This window comes from Erythrolamprus reginae, chromosome Z, assembly GCF_031021105.1.
Source record: "Erythrolamprus reginae isolate rEryReg1 chromosome Z, rEryReg1.hap1, whole genome shotgun sequence".
NCBI lineage: Eukaryota > Metazoa > Chordata > Lepidosauria > Squamata > Dipsadidae > Erythrolamprus > Erythrolamprus reginae.
This window is the reverse complement of record NC_091963.1, coordinates 88,993,876-89,016,002: the sequence shown is the minus strand read 5'-3', so window position 1 is coordinate 89,016,002 and position 22,127 is coordinate 88,993,876. Positions and strand designations below refer to the sequence as shown.

The following is a 22,127-nucleotide window of genomic DNA, read 5'->3' as shown; positions in this document are numbered from 1 at the left end:
AAGGAAGGACTTTTTTGGGGGGGGGGTTAATTTTTTTAAAAAATGTCCCTCAACACACATTCAGACAATACAGTGTACCATCTAATTTTCCATGAATAAAATGCGGTATTTTGTTAGTAACTAATATCAATCATCAAAAAAGTTGCAAAAACGTTTTCTTCTAATGTTGTCATCCAGGTACATACTTTTCTTTTAATTAAATTCCCTCCTTAATGTTCCTTCAAAAAGTACAACAATTATATTTCTAACTTATTAACCACTATGCCAAAGTGCTTCTTTCTTTCTTTATACATTTTTCTATAAACCAAGGTTCTATAAACCTTGTATAGCCAATCAGATGTTAACAAAAGAAAATTAAAAACAAAACATAAACATATATGAATTTTATGGTTTGCTGTTGGGGTCTGGGACACGCACATTCTTCCTGGGACTTGTAGCTCTGTCGGGGGGGAGAGAGAACAAGCAAGAAGAACACACCCCACAGGACTGGGCTCTGCCTACAGTAATTTGAAACGCACACCTGCCTGCGAGGAAGAGGAAGCAAGCATCGATCCTGCAGGCAGGGGTGCGTTTTCAAATGCTCCCACAAGCAGTCCAGAGCAACCAAGCAGCACAGGGGAGAATTGGGACAGGCAGGCCGAGAGCAGGAGTTGGGGCAAAGGAAAAAAAAAGACTGCTGCTCCTTTTGCTTTTGGCTGCACGGGAAGAAAGCAGCAGCAGTCTTTTTTTTTCTTTCCCCGAACTCCTGCTCCCGGACTGCCTGTCCCGATTCTCCCCCTTGCCACACACACACGCACACACACACACACACACACACACACACACACGAGAGGGGAAATTGAGAGGAAGGTTTTTCACTCTGCACATTCGGAACTTCTGAGATTGCTGAGGGGGAGAGAGAACATGTGACAGAAGCTATCCCCATTCCCACCCTTCCTCAAGAATGAGAGAACTCCGAAATGGACGAAGGTGTCTGGAAGCCTTACTGCATATCTAGAACTTCTTAGATTGCTGGGGGGAGGGGGGGAGAAACAATGAAGGAGCCTGCAAGGTAGGAGCTGGGAAGATTGTTAGCAGCTAGTTAGGGCTGGGAAAAAAACTACATTCAGAGTTTAAGACTCACCCAAATTATCAGACTCCTTTAGGGAGGAAGAAGGTGTGTCTTATACTCCGAAAAATACAGTAATCAGGAGAATCGCAACAATAAAATCCAATATCTTACCTAGATGGCTTTACCTATTTCAGATGGTACCCATAAAACTGGGAAAATAATTCTTTACACATATAAATAAAGCAATATCCAAATTTATATGGGCCGGAAAAAAACAAGAATTAAATATAAGATATTGCAAAACAATTGATCTAGACGGGGCTTTGAGCTACTTGACTTTGAAACATACCATCAACAGCAACCTTACTTTAGATAAAAGACTGGGTTACACTTAGCAATGAGAGAATTTTAAATTTGGAAGGATACAATATTCAGGAAGGTTGGCACACCCACCTCTGGGGAAAAAAAGAATATTAAACATACACACTTCCAAACCCACGCAGTAAGAGGAACCTTACTACATATATGGAGGAAAATTATAACTAAACATTACATAGAAATACCTTGGTGGTTATCCACTATGGAAGCCCTGATTTAGCCTAATACACTAGATAAAACTCAAGTAAGGATCTATGATGAGTTGTTTAGATAAAGAAGGTAACCTGAAGACTAGACAAACACTAGAGGTGGAAGGGAAATCCATAGACTGGCTACTATACTTCCAATTGTGGAGTAGATGTAAAACAGATTTAGAAGAATATGGCATAAGTAAAAAATTAAACCCAATGGACAAAATCTTAGTAGGATCATATACCAATTTTTTAACGAAAATGTATAATTACTTACTACAGTATGACAAGTTAGAGGAAATGGTCAAAGAAAATATGATCGCCTGGATGAGAAATTTGGGGTATGTGATGCAATTAGAAGATTAGGACAAACTATTGAAAGAAAATTATAAATTGACACTATCAGCCCCTTACAAAGAAAACTTATACAAAATGTTTGATCGCTGGCATTTCGCTCCTGCTGGACTCATTAACATTTATCTTAATACACAATGCTGGAAATGTAAAAAAGAATGCACACATATTACCACCTATGGTGGGCTTGCCCAATGACAAGAAGCTATTGGATCAAGATTAAAACCTGGATAAAAGAAATGATAGAATGCGACAGAGTTAAGACCTGAGATGTATTTATTAGGAATTATTAAAGGACACTATACGAAAACAAATTATTACCTTATTATTTACATTTTGACGGCCGCAAGATTAGCATTTGCACAGACTTGGGAGGATGGAAGCTTCCTGTCATATAACATGATAATTAACAAATTGGTTGACAGCGCTGAAATGTCAAGGTTTACATATGAACTACAGAATAGACAAGAGAGTTATTTACCGCATAGAATTTTTTTAATAAGTGGCTAGAAATCAAACGTAAACAAAAAAAAGTAAATAGAAATAAATAGCAATTGCAAATAATAATACCACCAATGAAATGTATTATAGCGATAGACTAATAATGTGGTAGTTGGATTCATATGCATAGATATCTTTTTTTCTTTTCGATGGAACAGAAATGTAAAATGTAAAAATGAACATATGCTTTGTTACTTTCTTTTATATGTTTGTATTGTTTTTCTTTTAAGTTCTAATTAAAAAATAAAAACAACCTGTAAAGATTTTGTTATGATTAAATAAGCATTTATGATGTTATTATAATAAGCATTTATGATTTTGTTGTTGAATAGGTGCATTTCATATTAATAAAATGGAAATGTTCTGATTATTATTTTACAAATTTATTTAACTTTAAAAAATCATAGCGGTCTGCAAGACTTTGATAGTTTCTGAGGTCCAAAAGGTTGGAGATCCCTGGTATAGTAGACATCCTGGCATCCCCATGCTAGTAGGAAGAGATAACTCCCGCCCTGAGTCTTCGGTTTTATGTGCTTTTTAATATTAGATTTGTTTTCGCTGGAATATTGTTTTTATTATTGTTGTGAGCCGCCCCGAGTCTTCGGAGAGGGGCAGCATACAAATCTAATAAATTGAAATTGAAATTCGGAGAGGGGCGGCATACAAATCTAAATAATAATAATAATAATAATAATAATAATAATAATAATAATAATACTGTAATAATAATAATAATAATAACAACAACAACAACAACAACTAATGAGAAGGCTATAGATGGGTTTATCAAAAACACCCCAACAATCATACTACAATTGTGTTTACGTCCTTTATTTTGTCTTTGTACTGTAGTAGGCCAAAGGCAAATACAATGATACCTTGTCTTACGAACCCCTCATCCTACAAACTTTTCGAGTTACAAACCCTGAGTTTAAGATTTTTTTGCCTCGTCTTCCAAACTATTTTCACCTTACGTACCTGCTGCTGCCGCTGGGATGCCCCGCGTTCGGACTTCCGTTGCCAGGCAAAGGCTCCCCTCGTTGGGAAACCCCACCTACAGACCACTTGCCAACGAAGTGCCTGTTTTTGCACTACTGAGATTCCCCGGAGGCTCCACTCCATGGGAAACCTCACCTCCAGACTTCCATGTTTTTGCGATGCTGCAGGGGAATCCCAGCAGGGGAGGTTGGGTTTCGAGGACTTTGGTGTTTTTGCGATGCTGCGATTTCGCTGAGGCTCCCCTCACTGGGAAACCCCACCTCCGGACTTCCGTTGCCAGCTAAGCGCCCATTTTTTTTGATGCTGGGATTCCCCTGCAGCATCACAAAAACACGGAAGTCTGGAGGTGGGGTTTCCCATGGAAGGGAGCTTCAGGGGAATCCCAGCAGTGCAAAAACGGGCGCTTCGGCTGGCAAAAGGAGTGAATTTTGGGGTTACATGCATTAATCGCTTTTCCATTGATTCCTGTGAGAAACATTGTTTTGTTTTACGGACTTTTCACCTTACAAACCTCGTCCCGGAACCAATTAAGTTTGTAAGGTAAGGTATCACTGTAAGTTGCTTTTCTGCCTTTGCTCAGGGCTGCTTTGGAAACTGCTGATGCTTTGTTAGAAATCTAAAACACGCTTGATTTGATTTGATTAAATAGCAGGGGGGGAGAGGACTGACCCCTGAGGCACCCCACAAGGGAGAAACCTAGAGGTTGACCTCTGACCCCCCACTAACACCGATTGCAACCGCCCAGAGAGGTAGGAGGAGAACCACTGAAAGACAGTGCCTCCCACTCCCAACCCCTCCAGCTGGCGCAGAAGTATACCACGGTCGATGGTATTGAAAGCCGCTGAGAGGTCAAGAAGCACCAGGACACAGAGGATAAACCCCTGTCCCAGGCACCACCAGAGATCATCCATCAACACCACCAAAGCAGTTTCCGTGCTCCAGCCGGACCTGAAACCCGACTTTTTTTTAAAAAATAATATTTTTATTGATTTTTATAATATAAAACACACGCACAACATATAACATATTACATGTGCTCAGTGTTGAGGGCCTATATAATCGGCTTCTTCCAAGGAGCGCCACCACCTATTTATTTCTTTAATTAATTTTCTGTATCTCCAAAATAAATTGGTTTATTTTTTATTAAAATAATCTGTCTTGAATGTTTCAACTCTTAATTCTAGTCACTCTTAATCCAACAAAATTGAATAACTTAACTACTATATTTCAGATGTTTCACTTAAAGCAGTGGTTCTCATCCTGGGGATCAGGACCCCTTTGGGGGCTGAATGACCATTTCACAGGGGTTGCCTAAGATAAAGTGACCAGATTTTAGCATTGGTAAAGAGGGAAACCATTGAGCCGGGGGGGGGAGGGGCGTGGCAAACCAATTTCTTTTTCTCTCTCTCTCTCTCTCCCTCCCTTTCTCTCCATTTCTCTCACCCTCCCTCCTTCTCTCTTTTTCCTCTTTCTTTCTCTCTCTCTCTCTGTCCCGTTTTCTTCCTTCCTTTCTTTTTTGCTCTCTATCTCTCTTCCTTCCTTCCTCCCTCTATCTTTTTCTCTCTCTCCCTCCTTTCCTCCCCCTCTCTTTCTCTCTTCTTCCCTCCCTTTATATATATCTTTGTCTCTCTCTCTTTTTTTCTTTCTCTTTCTCCCTTCCTCTTTTCTCTCTTTTTTTCTCTATTCATCCCACCTTTTCTCTCTATTTCTCTTTCCCCCCTCTCTTTCTTTCTCTCCCTCTCTTTTTCTCTATTTCTCCCTCTCTATTTCTCTTTCTCTCTTGCTCCCTCCCTCTCCTTCCTCTCGCTCTTTCTTCCTCACTCTTCCTTCCTCTTCTCCCCTCCCTCCTCTTTCTCCCTAAGGGCCTCCCCCCCATGAACCCAGCTCCCACCCTGGGGCTCACTATGCGCTCCAGCTCCTGGAAGAGAGACGCAAAGACAGCCGGGTCCAGCCTCCCCCCCCACTTTTCCCCCCTTCGGGTCAGGCCCTTCAGCGGGAGCCTCCTTCCACTCGGGTGCCCCCCGCTTCCCCCCACCTGCTCCTTCGGCCAAATGGGGGCTTGGAGGGTGGGGGGCAAATGGGTGGCGAGGGGAGGATCCTGCCTCAGGATGCCCCCAAGCGCACTCAGGCAGGCTCCGCCAGCTCAAAGGTGAGGGAAAGCAACGCTGTGCTTCCCCCTCGGCGGATGCCAAGGTGCCCAGACTGACTGCGTGCAGCCTGGAGAGAAGCGTCTGGATGTTGCCCTCAGGCTGGCCGGAGCCTCCAGAAGCGCCAAGGCAATCAAAGCTTTGCCAAGTGCCCAGCACCACCATCTCCCCCACAGCAAGTGCGTGCCTCACCTGCCCCCGCCGCGGCGCCCCTTTACCTCGGTGGGCCCTCTCACTCTTTCTTTCTCATGCGTAGAGACCTCTTCCTCCCCGCAGAGACCTCCAGCCAAGCTGGGTTAGAGGCGGGTAGGGCGAGGCAGCAGCAGGAGCACGGAATCACCTCCCTCCAGCCTCTTCCCAAGGGGGCTGGTTGGGAGAAAAAAAAGCAGGACATTTTTCAAACGGAGCAGGACACCAGACAAATGATCAAAAAGCGTGACTGTCCCACTGAAAGTGGGATATCTGGTCATTTTAGCCTAAGACCATGGGAAGAGACAAATTTCCCATTGTTTTAGGAACTAAAGCTGCAATTCTGGTGCCTTGGAACATATTTTTACCATCCAACCAACATTGGGGGTATCCCTCTGACCTTCCTACCAATCAATGTAAGCTCTGTTGGGAGAATTGGTGCTAGACTTATGGTTGGTGGTCACCACAACATGAGGAACTGTATTAAGGGGTTGTGCCATTAGAAAGATTGAGAACCACTGACTTAAAGCAATTTTTAAATAGCTGTGTCTTTCTTCTTTTCATTGCCCCATCAGGAATGAATGAATCATTACTTATTTCACAGAAAATGGTTCAACCGGTTCAAAAAGCATGTAGATACAAAGAACAGAGATTTAATGGCAGAGGTGTAAGTTATCTGTATTATTTTTTTAAATAAATGTACAAATTTGAGATATGTACAAATTTGGATCCCATAGAATGTTTTACGTGCTATGTGTATGTGAATGTACTTATACAGTATGTGCAATTTGATATAAATTTTTAACTAGGAGTAGGTCAGTCAGCAAATGGTTAAATGCAGAGTATATGCTAGCAACTAGGAAGCTGATCTTGTATTTCCTAGTCTGGATTTCTTATGGAGGCAGGGCAAACTAACATCCACAGTTTTCTCTTCTCGGCAGATGTGGGGGCATTATAGACAAAAAATAGCTTGTGTGTGATCCTGATTTACCCTAATACACTAGATAAAACTAAACTACCCTACCCTAATACACTAGATAAAACAACATAGGACCTGTGTTGATAGATAAATATATTAGATAATATGTTATTAGATAAAGAAGGTAACCTTTATCAAGAGGGCTGCCAGCCCCACTCAGCACCCATGATTGCCCACTGCCCCACCCAGCACTCAATTGCTGGTGCTAATTGTCTTATGAAGCAAAAGGCCCAGGTCTAATGATTCTGAAAGAAAATTTTAAGTGCTAATTCCAAATGCAAAACAAAACTTTGAAGGTGAATTATTGAAACACATGCTACATTTTTTAAGGAAATGTTTCATCCAAGTGTTTGTGAAGTCCTTGAGAGAGGGATGAGAAGTATTTAAACAAAATGGAAAGGGGGATTTTACACCTATGCTAGTAGGTGTTTTTGTTAATTTTTACTGATTAATGAACTAAAATGAATGGAGTGCAGATATATCTGGTTGACATTGATAAATTGTTAATGTTGAATAAGCTTACTGAGAATGAAAGAGGAAGTCTTTTTTCTTACTATATTTTTGGCAGGGGATTCCCCCCCCCAATTGTGTGTGTGTGTGCGTGCGTGCACGCTTGTGTATACACATATGTACATACATATATACATATATACACATACATACATACATACATACATACATACATACATACATATACATAATATAATATATATATATATATACACATACATAATATATATATGTATGTATCACATTTTTTTGCTGAAATTTTAAAATTAAGGGAGACTAGGATGGCACCATTTTGGCCTTGTTCTGGCCTCATCAGCTAGCCACACCCTTACTGGGATTTGATATAAATGAGGCAACAGCCATTGCAATCTCTGTAACGTTTAAAATTGATTCAAACCTACTAAAATTAACTAAGCTTTTGTTAGTCCTCTACTAACATCTTCAGAGTGTTAAAATCCCCATTGAAGACAGTTGATTTTATATAATGCTGCTCACTTTGCTCATTGCCCATGTCACAGGCCCACACCCTTCCTTCCCTCCTGTTGCTAGCTTAGTAATGTAGAATTGCTGTTCCTTCTTCTTCTTTTGCGTATTGCCTCTTTCTCTCTCCAGAGGGTGAAGTAGGGTTATGAGGCAATATTTGGGGTATGCTAATCACCACTTCTCTCCCTTGTTGTTATTCCTTCCTTCCTTAGGTACCCACATTGCCTTCTCTAGCATCTTTTTTCCCCATGATTGTGTTTTTGGTCTGCATTGTTCTACACACACACACACCCTTTCTCTGTGCTCTTCCAGCATGCTCTCCTGCATGCAATTGGAGTTTGCTCCACCTTCATTAGGTTGTTCCTTATGCCTGGGGGGGGGGGGGAGGATTTTTTTTCAGATCACCATCTAACCCTAATGATCCATCCCCCCTAGGTCTTTACTGGTATCTTAATGCCTGATATGCTGGTGTGTCTATTAAGGGAGTTTTATTTGAAAACCAGACAATTTCAGGAGACGGACTCCCTTTGTTTCATCCTGGGCCAGAACGTCAGTCTCCTGGAAGTTAAATTCATGGCGCTGCTCCTCCATATGGGTCCAGTTCTGGGAGCGCTGTTCTTGGTGTCAGACCTCTAGTTTATGCTCATGCACCCTGGTTTTTAATCGTTTAGCCACTATGTAGGAGACCGAGATTCTGGCTTGCTTCTATTCTTTACTCGTCACCTGTTGCCATTTTAATGCAAGCAGCAGCATCCTTAAAATCCTTTTATGTTTAAACCCTTAACAGCTTTAGGTCCCCAGTTACGTCTGAGCAATTCTGCCTCTGCCGTAGAAATGGCTACAGTTGTTTGTTTTCTAGACTTCCAACCAATAAAAGTCTCTCCAAACAATACCACAATCCCAGAATTAGATTTTCTCATTTTTACATCATTGGCATAATAACTATCTACATAACATTTTAATTTCAATCCTTCAGATACCTGTATTTGAAGACCCAATTCATAGTTCCCTTCAAATATCTGAGAATCCTTTCTATACCCATCTAATGCAATTGCATAGGTGCAGCAGTAATGCGACTCAAGATGCTTACTGCACAAGCTATGTCCGGTATGAACTATTGTGACAGATATAACAAGCTGATGAACCAGAGGGCTTTCAGAGGGCACTTAGGGTTATTCCAGATGCACTCGTCCACAGTTTGGCAGAGTCTCTTGCTGTGGCCTGGAACAAGGGTGCAGCGGAGGCTCTTGACCGGATTGCACCGTTGCAACCTCTCTGCGGCACTAGACCCCGTAGAGCTCCATGGTTGAAAGGTAGTTGTAGTTGCCTGGGTCAGTCTTTTTACCTTTTTTGTTGATGGGGACTACGTCAGCTCGTTTCCAGTCTTCTGGAAGGTCTCCAGTGGCCCAGGATTTTTGGTAGAGGAGAAGTGGTTCCGCAATGGTGTCTGCCAGTTCTTTTAGGACTCTGGGGTGAAGTCCGTCTGGCCCTGGTGATTTGTACTCATTGAGCTCCCACAAGTAGTCCCTTATTGTGTTTTTGTCTATGTTGAGTTCGGTTCCGGGGCTATTTGTTGCAGACTTGCATGTTGGTTGGTAGGTGGTTCCATTTTGTGTGAAGATTGATGCAAAGTAGGTGTTGAGCAGCTATGCTTTGTCTCTGTTGTCTGTGATTTCATTACCGTCTTCGTTTTTTAGTGTAGTGACTGTTTCCTTGATTTTCTTCTTGTTTATGTGCTGGAATAAACTTTTTTTGTTGTCTTTGACTTTCGTTGCAAGGTATTGCTCGCGTTGGGCCTTTACTGTTTTTAGTTTTTGTTTGCAGGTTTTGGCTGTTTGCTGATATTCTGCTTTGGTTATGAGTCCTTCTTTTCATTTTTTGTATTTGGCTTTTTTTTCTTTTATGTTGTCTGCGAGTTCTTTGTTTAGCGAAGCTGGTTTCATTTTGGTTTTCCTGTTTTTCTTTTTCATGGGGATTGTATTGTTTTGGGCATCTATGATACTGTTTTTCAGGGCCTCCCAGGCTTCCTGTGTGGTTTTACCCTTTAGAAGTTCCTTCCAGGTTTTGTTTTCCAGGTTTGCTCTCAGCTTGTTAAAGTCCTCTTTTCTGAAGTCTGGGACTCTAGTGGCGTTGGGTACAACAGTTGGTGATTATAATATGTTGAATTTGAGAATGACATGGTCACTCTCACCCAGTGTCCCTTCTTCTTCAATTCCCTCTATCAGTTCTTCCCTGTTTGTTAATATTAGGTCGAGTATTGCAGTCCCTCTGGTTCCTGGTTCCACTTTTTGGGTTAGAAAGTTATCAGCAAGACTGGTGAGAAATCAGACTTTCCACTTGGTGCTGACTTTGTTTTCCAGTTAATGTCGGGGTAGTTAAAGTCTCCCAATATTGTTGTGCTGTGCTTGTTGCATATTTCTGTTAGTTGGCTTGTAAAGAGGTTGTCCATTGTATCTGATTGGTTTGGTGGTCTGTAGTATACTCCAATTGTACTTTTGCACTTCTTTTCTTTTATACCAACCCATATGATTTCTAGGGAGTTATCTTCTTTGGATTGGTATAGCTCTGTGACAGTATAGTGGTCTTTTTCGTATAGTGCAACTCCACCTCTTTTCTTATTTGACTGTTTTTCTTGAAGAGGTTGTAACCCTTTATCTTCATGTTCCAGTCATGTGTTTTGTCCCACCAGGTTTCTGTAATACCAATTAGATCGTATTGGCCCTCGTGCATTAGTAATTCCAGTTCGTCCTGTTTGTTCCCTAGGCTTTGTGCATTAGTGTACAGGCACTTTAAGTGTTTGTGTCTAGACATTTTTTATCCTCTGATTTATTTGTAGGCTTGACTTGTTCCCCTTCCTTATTTTGTTCATTGTCCAGTCTCTTAGTTTGGTCACCCGCCCCTCTCAGAATTAGTTTAAAGCCTTCCTGATAAGTTGGGCTAGTCGATTACCTAGGAGGTTCTTCCCAGCTCTAGTGAGGTGTAGCCTGTCTCTTGCTAGAAGCCCTTCTTGGAGATATTGTAGGCCGTGGTCGAGGAAGCCAAAGTTCCTTTGGCAACACCATCCCCTTAGCCAGTGGTTTATTTGCAGGATTTTATGTTCTCTGGCCGGGTGTCGTCCTCTTGTGGGTAGAATGGAAGAAAAAACAACCTGTGTACCTATCTTTTTGGCTGTGTTGCCCAAGTGGTCGTAGTCTTTCATTATTTGATTCATGTCTTTCCCTGTGTCATTGGTTCCCACATGGATCACCAGTAGGGGGTAGTAGTCAGTGGGCTTTAATATTTTGGTAAGGGTTTGCGTTATGTCAGAAATTTTAGCTCCAGGGAGGCAGCACACTTCTCTGGATTGATTGTAAGATCTGTGGGGGGTAGGTCTGCAGATGGCAGGTTCTGTTCCTCTGAGGATTGAGTCTCCGATTACCAGTACTCTCCTTTTCTTTTTGGTTGGGTTAAGGTGGGGGGGTTTAGCTTTCGTTGTGGAGGTATTTGGTGGTGTTGTGTTGTGCTTGGTTCTTGGTGGTTCTTTATTGGAAGTTTGCTGGTTTTCTTCTGCCAGGAGTCCTGAATACCTGCTGCTTGTAGGCAGTGGGGTTGGGAGGAGGTGGGTTGGAGTTGGTGGAGGTTTGGTGTTTGGTTTCTTTTTTCTTCTTTGGGTGATGTGTGTCCAGCCATTTGCTACCTCGGGGGTGTTGAATCGGCTTTGCTCCTCTGAGGTGTTGGCTTTGTTGGGAGTATGTTGGTCTTCCTCATTTTGGTGTTGGTGTTTCAGGGTTTTTAGGTTTTTCTCTAAGTTTTCGATTTTTTTTGCAAGTAATTGGATAAGTTTGCATTTATTGCAAGTATAGTTTTGGAGGTTTGAGGGGAGTAGTGTGTACATGGAGCACAATCTACAGCACACCATGGAGTCAGTTCCGTCTTCATCTTTGCTTGTGGGGGGTAGGTCTTCCATGTGCGTGGTTGGTGCATCTTCTCTCTCTCTCTGTAGGTAATTTTTCATGTGTGTGGTAAGTTGCAGGGTAGGTGTGGTACAATGCAGTGGTGGCAGTTCTGCTTTTAGTTTGCTAGGCATATTTTCAGGGTGTGTGCAAGTGTGGTGTGAGGGGTGTAGGAGTGTGGGGGTGCAGTCAAGAGTTATATCTTGGTTAGTTGGGGTTCAGTGTCCAGTTGTGTCTGGTGGTGTTCAGGTGGGTGCTGTTGATGTCTTTTTGTTGTGCTTTAGTTCCCTTTTGGTTCTTGTAGATTTGTTAGTTGTTTTTGAATTAGTTGTTATTTGTTGCTTGCTTCTTTTCTTGCTTATCTTTAGGGGGTGGTGGTGTATGTGTAGCTTGGATGGGGGGGGCTGGTGAATTCGGACAAGTTTTGCAGGAGTTGTGGGTTTCTGATTGGCACTGCCGGGTTCTTTAGCAGAGTCACGTGATCTCTTGTATCCTTGATCGGCCACGTGGTCTGTTTGCTGTAATGGCAACCAGTCAGTTTCCTTGGGTCCTTAGAAGTCGTGTTGGGGCTGGAGGGAGATCTCTTGGTGCTATGAGGGTGGGGTAATTAGTTGAGCGTCGGGGGCTCTGAGGAGGTTGCTGAAGGGCTCTGAGGCTTAGTGAACTGGATATATATATTAATTAATAGAGCTGAATTAGAACTGAATAGACTTGCTACTATAAAAAAGAAAACTTATCTCAATATATAAAACAAAACAGATTTCTCTTTAAGTATAGATTCATCAATATCTTAAATATCCTTAAATATTTTAAATATCCTACAATTAATAATATAGATTTAATTTAATAAACAAGTAAAAAACTATTTTTTAATGAGCAAGTCAAAAACTAGTTGCTTTGTTCTAATATTCTAACACAATAATATGCTTATTCATTCATCAGAATAAGGAAACAATTCATAACTTTACATATACAGTATAAGTATGTAGACTCTTCAATGCCTTATCTAGATATATATTCCAATTCCTGGCTGAATTTCATCCATCTCAGATAATGCTTTCTGCCAACAACTCTACTATTTTATCAGGGAGGTCTTCCCTCTTCTCTTCTTTTCTGTTTTGAAATCTTAGGAAGTATTCAGGGTTTTCCATCTCCAAGGATATTATTGAGGCCTCCAGGCTGTTGTCCACTTGAGTTAATCTCTGGTCCATTTCCACACCTTTCTCTTGTTTTGTTCTGATTTTTTTCCTCTACTACTTTAATTCGTTCTTCATTCTTTATCATTGTTTGTTGGATATTTTCTACTTTATCATCCATTTTTTGTATTCTTTCATGTAGTTTAATCATTGATACCTGTATTGATTGAAACATCGCTTTTGTTTCCCCCTGCATTGAATTTCTGTTCTACAATAAAAAATTATTCAAGGATCTCTGGCTTGCCAGACTTGGGGCAGCAGATGATGTTACTGAGTAGAGAGCTGAAATAGTTTTCTTCATCTTTCAATATTAACACATGGGAAACACAATAACAACACTCTCCCAACTACTCCCCCCTTCCCTTCTAGTTGCCTCCCAACTTCAACAATCTTTTTATAACTACACTCACCACCAGATTCCTTTATCAGTTTTTTGTCCAGCTAGCTTGTAATATATCAATTCAAAAATACTTTTAAATATAGTTTTTCACTCTTCTTCTCTTCTTTTTTATAACAATGTTATATAGAGGGAGGCGTAGCTAGCACCACGGTGATATGACAGGGCTCCATGGGGCTCCATGAAAATAGTTAAAATCCCCCCAATTAGGAGTCTATAGAGACCCTAGCTAATCTTGTAGGGATGGTTGAAGAAGAGAGGATACCCTGTAAACCACAGGGAGACTGCAAATCCCTGTGGAAACAGAGGAAATTCTCACAAACTGGCAAGGAGTGAGAGAGGTCCATTATGAGCCAGAAGCTATGGCAGCCAGATCAGAAAGTTAAAAGAAGAGTGTCAAGTGGTATGCGTGCTTAAGTTGAGATTTTTTTGAACTCTATTAAAAGAAAAGATTTGGCTCTTCCTCAAAACTGGAACTAATGGAGAGCGAGACTAAAGAATAGGAGATGGAATTATAAACTTTCCACCTCTGGATTTTGCGGCAAATATGATAAAATTCTTTATTGGCCAAGTGTGATTGGACATTCAAGGAATTTGTCTTTGTTGCATATGTTCCAAAGAGCATATGAAGAGGTCTTTAGTCATTTAACAAAAAGGAAATAGAAGAAATTATTATTTTTGTTACAATGAAATGTGTAACATGAATCCCAGTGACTGGTTCGGTCCCACAGAGCTGGCCTTCTCCAGATCCCATCAATTAGACAATGTCGTTTGGTGGGGCCTCAGGGAAGATCCTTCTCTGTGGGGGTCCCACCCCTCTGGAATCAGCTCCCCTCAGAGATTCATACTGCCTCCATCCTCCTCGCCTTTCATAAGAGTCTTAAGACTCATTTATGTTGTCAGGCTTGGGCCGATTAGTTCTTGGCCCCTGGCCAACAAATGTTTGTATGATCGTTGTACGAATGGGTGTGATTGATTTTAATACTGTATTTGGGATTTTAGATAGCTATTTAATTTTTAATTAGATTGGATTAATGCTATTGTAATTTACTGTTTTTTATGTGTTGTAAGCCACCCCGAGTCGTCAGAGAGGAGCGGCATAGAAATCCAAGTAATAAATAAATAAGAGATAGGAGGAAGAGATTAATGCATTAATTGTGGTAAAGTTTGGTTGTCCCCCTTTTATTAAATTTGGAAACTTTTGACTGTAAAAAGGAAAACTTTAAGCACTAAATTAAAGAATGACAAGACTAGAATAGAGGAAACAACAAGTGTGCCATCTACTGGTACCTGCTGGCAGAAAACCCATCTAAGAAGTGAAAGGACTTTTGAATAGACATGATCTTGGAATGTGGATTACAGTAAATGAAATAAGATCAACCTTCTGACCTTTGCAATTGGTTTAGGCTAGAGCAGAGAGTGGAAGAAGTATGATCATGCAAAATTAGCAATTCTTGGGTTCCAACAGATAATGAATAAGCAAGCAGGCTACAGCTGGGAACATTCTGAATAAAAAATCTTTGGATTTTTTTCTCCCCCCCCCCTCTTTTTCTCCTTCCTACTTCCCATTGAAACTTTAAAAACCCAGAAGAAAGAAGAAAAGAAGAAATTAAAATAATTTTACAAGAATTCTTGGAATATTCTGTGAAAGATTATTGGGAACATACTTTATGTGGGCCTAAGTGGATTACAAATAAACTTTGATAGCTGATTTACTAAAGAGGAAGAGGAGAAGAAAAGGAGTTGAGAGAGATATATTGGTTTGTCCTATAAAACCATAAAATCTCTTGAACATATCTTGGACTTTGTGGATTTTAGGAAAGAAATATCTTGAACTTTGATGACTTACATACCGCATGGTCCAAGTATTCCTTACACTCTTTTAAGTTTAACCCTTCTCCAAACTGTTGCATTTTTTGCAAAACTGAAGCTGGCATCTCTGTGAAAGAGATGAATACATGAATCATATTGTGCTACATTTCCAAATGTTTGGGTACATTGAACCTTTTGTCCCTGCAACACATAAAAATTATCCTGCTTTATGACCTGTGCCCATACATTCCCATTTCTCTTTATGAGACACTTCCTATTTACAAATCTGATTTAGATTTAGACTAGAGACATTCAGTAAATTATTCTCCATTTCAGGCGAACATGATATGTTGCTAAACTTCTTTTCCTTCAGACATGGAATAACCACACTGTTAATAATTCAAACTCTCAATGTAAAAGTTAAAAGAAACAGTTTTTAATCAAAGGCAACCCCACAAAATACACATTACCTTTTCTGATTCAACACCAAATTAAGTATGCAAAGAAAATGGTTCCTTTCCTAACAATAAAAACATTCTAATCAAGTGGGCACCTAATGCGCCATCACATGTGTACAGTAAAAAAAGAGAAGAGAAAGGGAAAGCGACTTCTCTGAGCCATCTTAAAAAAACTAGGCCTGAGACTTGGGATGTTCCATTGCAAATTCCCTCCATACAAATTCTGTTCCATTGAGTACTACATATTGAATGTGATTGGTCAGCCAGTTACAAATCCATCTGACTCACGGGTGACTCAAGGTGGGCTTGTTGCTCATGTACTTGCCACCCAGCTGTATGTCAACAGTCCTGCCTGTGCAATTCGAGGAGGTAGCTGGGTTGGCGATGGAGTTCCCCACACTCATTGTCTTGGGGGACTTTAACCTACCATCACTCGGTGAGTCCTTTGGGTTGGCACAGGAGTTCATGGCCACCATGGCAACTATGGATCTGACCCAAGTAATTCAGAGTCCAAGTCCCAAGGGACACTCCCAACATCATATTCCTCTCAGAGCAGTTGAGTAATGATCTGAAATTAAGGGGGTAGATATCTTGCCTTTGTCATGGTCAGATCATTTTCTACTACGGCTTGATTTTAAGGCTCCAACCCTCCCCCACAGGGAGGCGGAACTGATTAGGAGGTTCTGCCCCTGATGCCTGATGAACCCAGAGGGCTTTCAGAAGGCACTTGGGGTTTTACCGCCTCACTTGTACACAGTTCAGCAGAGTCCCTTGCTGCAGCCTGGAATACCGCAGTAGCGTGGGCTCCTGACTGGATTGCACCTTTGTGACCTCTCTGTGGGAGTAGACCCTGGAGATTTCTTTGGTTAACTGAGGGCCTCCGAGGAATGAAACACCAGAAGAGACATCTAGAGAAGCATTGGAGGAAAAGTAAATCTGAATCTGACCGAACACTGGCAAGTACTTATGTTAAGACTTACCAAGTGGTGCTCAGGGTGACAAGATGCACATATCATGTCACCCTGATTGCATTTGCGAAATCCAGCCCAGCCCCCTCTTTAGGGTGACTCAATCCCTTCTTAATCAGAGGGGGGTTGACAAACCCTTGCAGGGTAGTGCTGAGAACTTTATTATGTTTTTCACATATTAAATCGCTCAGATACAGACAGACCTTGACTCCATTTGGAATGCAGTGTCAGCTGACAACGAGTCAGTCGAGGTGACAGAAGCTTGTCCTGTTGTGTGGCAGGAGATTGATCTGGTAACGCCTGATGAAGTGGACAAGGCCATGGGAGCTGGGAGCTCCGCCATCTGTATGTTATACCCATGTCCCTCCTGGCTGGTCTCGGCCAGCAGGGAAGTGACAAGGAGTTGGGTCCAGGAGACTGTCAATGCTTCCTTGATGGAGGGGTCCTTTCTGGCTCCCTACAAGAAGCCTTCCCTGGATCCAGCTATATTCAATAACTATCATGCGGTCTCCAACCTTCTCTTTATGGGGAAGGTTGTTGAGAAGGTGGTGTCACTCCAGCTCCAACGGTCTGGGATTTTCTGGGCCCTCAAAAGTCAGGATTCAGAAACAGCTACAGCATGAAAACTGCTTTGGTCACACAGGGCCAGGTTAGGGGCTACTTGACCTCTCAGCGGCTTTCGCTACCATCGACTATGGCATCCTTCTGCACCATCTAGAGGGTTTGGGAGTGGGAGCCAAAGTTTTATGATGGTTCTCTTCCTATCTCTGGTCAGCCACAGTTGATATTCGCAGGGGGTCAGAGGTCGACTCCTAAGTCCCTGCCTTGTAGGGTTCCTCAGGGGTCAGTCCTCTCCGCCCTGTTGTTTAATACCTACATGAAGCTGCTGGGTGAGATCATCCAAGGACATGGGGTGAGTTACCATCAGTATGCTGATGATACTCAGCTATACATCTCCACCTTGTGTCAACTCAGTGAAGCAGTGGAAGCAATGTGCCAGTTTCTGGAGGCTGTTAGGGTCTGGATAGGTGTTAACAGGCTCAGAGTCAACTCCAACAAGACAGAGTGGCTGTGGATTCTGCCTCCCAAGGACACTTCCATCATCTTTCGGCTATGGCGAGGAGGGCATTTGCCCAAGTTCGCCTGGTGCACCAGTTGCAGCCCTATTTCGACAGGAAGTCTCTACTCACAGTTGCTCATGCCCTTATCACCTCGAGATTCAACTACTGCAGTGCTCTCTACATGGGGCTACCTTTGAAGGGTGTTTGGAAACTTCAATTTGTGCAAAATTCAGCCGTGCGAGCAGTCATGGACCTTCCTAGACATGCCTATGTTTCTCCAACACTCCACAGACTGCATTGGTTGCCGATTGGTTTCTGGACACAATTCAAAGTGTTGATAATGACCTCTAAAGCCCTACATGGCATTGAACTAGATTATCCATAGGACCGCCTCCTGCCGCATGAATCCCAGCGACTGGTTTAAGGTCCCACAGAGTCGGCCATCTCCAGGTCCTGTCAACTAGAAAATGACGCTTGGCATGGCCTAGGGGAAGAGCCTACTCTGTGGAGGCTCCGGCCCTCTGGAATCAGTTCTCTCCAGAGATTCAACCCCACCCTCCTCACCTTCCGTAAGAGTCTTAAGACTCATTTGTGTTGCCAGGCTTGGGGCAATTAGATCTGAGGCCTCCCAGCTGATGAATCATATGAGTGGCTGAGATCTGAATGTGTGCAATTGATTTTTAAAATATTAGGGCTTTTAGGTTAGATTTTTAGCTAATTAATTGGATTTACCATTGTATTTTATTGTTTTTTTATTATATGTTGTATGCTGCCCTTTGTCTTTGGAGGGGGCGGTATAGAAATCAATCAATCAATCAGTCAAATAAATAAACAAATAAATAAATAAGTTTAGAATATGAAATAAAATATTCACAGAATACCTCCAAGCAGAATTGCAAAGATCTACCTATGGCAAAGAAATCAAATCCTTGCCAAAAAAAAAAAAAGATTATATAGCCAAATTAAAGGGAATTGGCAGTGAAGGAAGCCAGCAGAGACATAGAAATGTTTTCATTTGAAAACAGACACCCTTTCCTTTGTCTCAGAAAGAACAAAGGCCTCTGACTAAAGTACCCTGTAGTACAAAAATTGAAGCAAAGAATATTTGAGTATCTTGAATAGAATGCATGCATGTGTATGCACGCACACACACAAACAGAATAAGTTGCCTGTATTTTTCCAAGGAAATGCTGGAAATATTAAACTAGATTACTAGACTAAACTAGTAAACTAGAATATATGCAAGAAAATAAGTTGAAGAATAAGAAGACGAAAAGAAACCTATTCAACGACAAGCACTTAGAAACAAGGAAGATCAAGAAAGCACTGAAAATGTTAAAAAAAGCAAATGACAACTATAGCCAAGATTAACTGATATGAATCTTAAATTGCAAATTATAGGCATTATATCCACTTTCCATCTAATTAGAAGTATTTCTACCAATCCATAAGTGAGGAGACTGTAATGAATAGGTCAGCACCTGGCAAGGAAGAAAAGTGTAGTTTTGGGCAAGATATGGGATAACCCAAAGAAATATAATAAGAACCCAGCTTAATTAAAGGATATGGAAAATAACAAAAAAGAAAATGAAATGAAAGAACTTGTGATAATAGGAGAAATAGTGGAGAAAAAAGGCAAGGAAGATCAAGAATTTTACAGGTGGTCAGCACCTGTAAAAAAAATATCTAGCAAAAGAGGAGCAACTGCAGACTTAATACTTGCTTACCAACAACTTTTAAACTGCCAATTGATGTATTAGCTGCTGGAGTCCATCAATACAGTAGAACCTCTGGTCACAACCATAGTTCATTCCATAACTGTGGTCGCAAACTTATTTATTTATTTATTTATTTATTTATTTATGTTCATCTTTTTCAGATTTAGTTTTTCAGATTTAATTTTTTTCAGAAAAAGTTAAGGAGCAAATTGCAACTTAATTTTTTACATGAACTGTAATTAGTTACCAACATAGTTTTTATTTTAATCTGCTTTCACCACATAAGAAAGAACATACTAAATAAATTGTAATATATGTGTTTCATTTAAGGCACTACTTCAAGGAACAACCTATTTGATGAATAAAAAATTATGTGAAGCAACACCCATGCAATGTTTACTTGACTTGGTTGACAAATACTGGAATGGTTCCAAATCACTCCATTACAATGAGATTTTTTTAGGTAAGATTGCTTTTCCTGCTAGTTTTTTTATGCACTAGCCTAGTATGTATGTACGTATATATGTATGTAAGTCTAACCTACCTCCCGCCTACCAGATATCTGGAAACCAGCCCTCATTAACAAACGTATCCCAGCCATAGAAACTGAAACCAGACTCAGAACACACATTGCAAAACAACCAAGTAGCCTGCAAGCTCCAACTACTCAGGATATTGCCCCTAATCCACAATCATTAACTAATCAGCATACCTCAGTTAAATCAACAACCCCAGGTTTTATCCCATTGACTCACCAGGAAGTTTCTACACAGCAGGCAATTGCTGAGCCATCAAACCACACACAGCCACCAGTATTTATAGAAGTGTTTGCCCTAGAACAAGGACAGAAGCATCAGCCTGAAGATGGCGAGTGGGACCTCGTTGAAATGTCGCCAGAAATTTCTAAATCCTACACGGGAAGAAACCTGAATATACCAAGACCGTTATACCTGTACCCATGAAAATCTACGAAAACAAATATATACACACACACACTGGGCTCAGACTGCTGCTACTTAATGCCAGGTCGGTTGTAAATAAAGCTCCCCTCATCCAAGAGGAGGAGGCATGTGTGACTGAGACCTGGCTGGGCCCAGAGGGTGTGGTCCCTTTCTCAGAAATGTGCCCAGCTGGGTTTCAGATGTGGCACTACCCATGACCCCAGGGAAGGGGGAAGGAGTGGCTATGATAGCCAAGAGGACCACCGGCCTAGGCAGGCTTGCTTCTCCTGAGATATCGGGTTGTGAGTCCCTCTTTGTGAAGTTGGACCTAGGGATACAGGTGGGCTTGTTACTCACGTACCTGCCTCCCAGCTGCATGTCAATAGCCCTGCCTGTGCTGCTCGAGGAGGTAGCCAGGCTGGTGCTGGAGTTTCCCAGAGTTATTGTCTTGAGGGACTTCAATTTACCGTCACGTGGTGAATCCTCTGAGTTGGCGCAGGAATTCATGGCCTGGCTCATGAAGGAGGGCACACTCAGAGCAGTTGAGTAATTATCTGAAATTAAGGGGCTTAGATATCTTGCCTTTGCCATGGTCAGACCGTTTCCTGTTAAGGCTGGATTTTAAGGCTCCAATCCTCCCCTGTAGGGAAGCGGAACTGATTAGAAGGTTCCGCCCCAGATGCCTGATGGACCCAGAGGGCTTTCAGAGGGTGCTTGGGGTTTTGCCAGATTCGTTTGTACATAGTTTGGCAGAGTCACTTGCTGCTGCCTGGAATACAGCAGAGGCTCTTGACTGAATTGTACCTTTGCAACCTCTCTGTGGTAGTAGACCATGCAGATCTCCTTGGTTCACCGAGGAACTTGAGGGGATGAAATGCCAGAGAGATGTCTAGAGAAGTGTTGGAGGAAAAGAAAATATGAATCTGACCGAACACTTGTAAAAGCTCATACAGAGATTTACAAAGTGGTGATCAGGATGACCAGATGTGCGTATAATGTCGTTCTGATTGTGTCTTCAGAAACCCGCCCAGCTGCTCTATTTAGGGTGACTCGCTCCCTCCTAAACGGGGGAGTTCAAGAATCCTTGCAGGGTAGTGCTGAGGACTTTCAAGTTTTTCACAGATAAAAATCGCTCAGATCCAGATGGACCTTGATTCCAATTGGAATGCAGTGTCAGCTGACAACGAATCAGTCAAAGTGACAGGGGCCCATCTTAGTCCATCTGTTTGGGAGGAGTTTCTCCACCCCATGTTCAATCAGTGAAGCAGTGGAAGTATTTGGAGGTTAGGGTTTGGATGGGCACTAACAGGCTCAAGTTCAACCCTAACAAGACAGAGTGGTTCTGCCTCCCAAGGACACTTCCATCTCTCCATCCATTACTCTGGGGGGGGGGGACTTTACCCTTACAGAGGGGTCGCAACTTGTGCATCCCCCTCAACCACAGCTGACTTTGGAACATCATCTTTCAGCCGCGGCGAGAAGGGGCGTTTGCCTGGTGCACCATTTGTGGCCCTATTTGGACAGGGAGTCTTTACTCACAGTCACTCATGCCCTTATCACTTCGAGGTTCGACTATTGCAATGCTTCTACATGGGGCTACCTTTGAAGAGTGTTCAGAAATTGCAAATCGTGCAAAATGCAGCTGCACGAGCTATCATGGGCCTTCCTAGACATGCCCATGTTTCTCCATTGCATCTGGAAGGAGAGTCCAATATGGGTTATTCTCAATCCTATTGGTCGAGACTGAGTTTAAAATTAGCATAATATTAGGCACCGCCCCTTGCCTGCCCCCAGTGAGCTCAGTTTTAAAAACTCAGTCCATGTAACGAGACGTATGAGTTAGTTGTAATAAAGAAATGTTT

General features: G+C 41.9%; 1 protein-coding gene across 3 annotated transcripts in view; it reads left to right on the top strand.

Annotated features, from left to right (window-relative positions):
- CEP72 (centrosomal protein 72) overlaps positions 1-22,127 on the top strand; it is a 95,393-nt gene that overhangs the window by 40,175 nt on the left and 33,091 nt on the right. The window contains exons 8-9 of one of the 3 annotated variants that reach the window (XM_070730069.1): positions 6,386-6,477; positions 19,655-19,787. The exons of 1 other annotated variant lie outside the window; for it this stretch is intronic. In XM_070730069.1, coding sequence (XP_070586170.1) covers positions 6,386-6,477; positions 19,655-19,787 — 225 coding nt within the window. The remainder of the gene's footprint in view (positions 1-6,385; positions 6,478-19,654; positions 19,788-22,127) is intronic. One more of the 3 variants, XM_070730072.1, reaches the window with a different exon arrangement.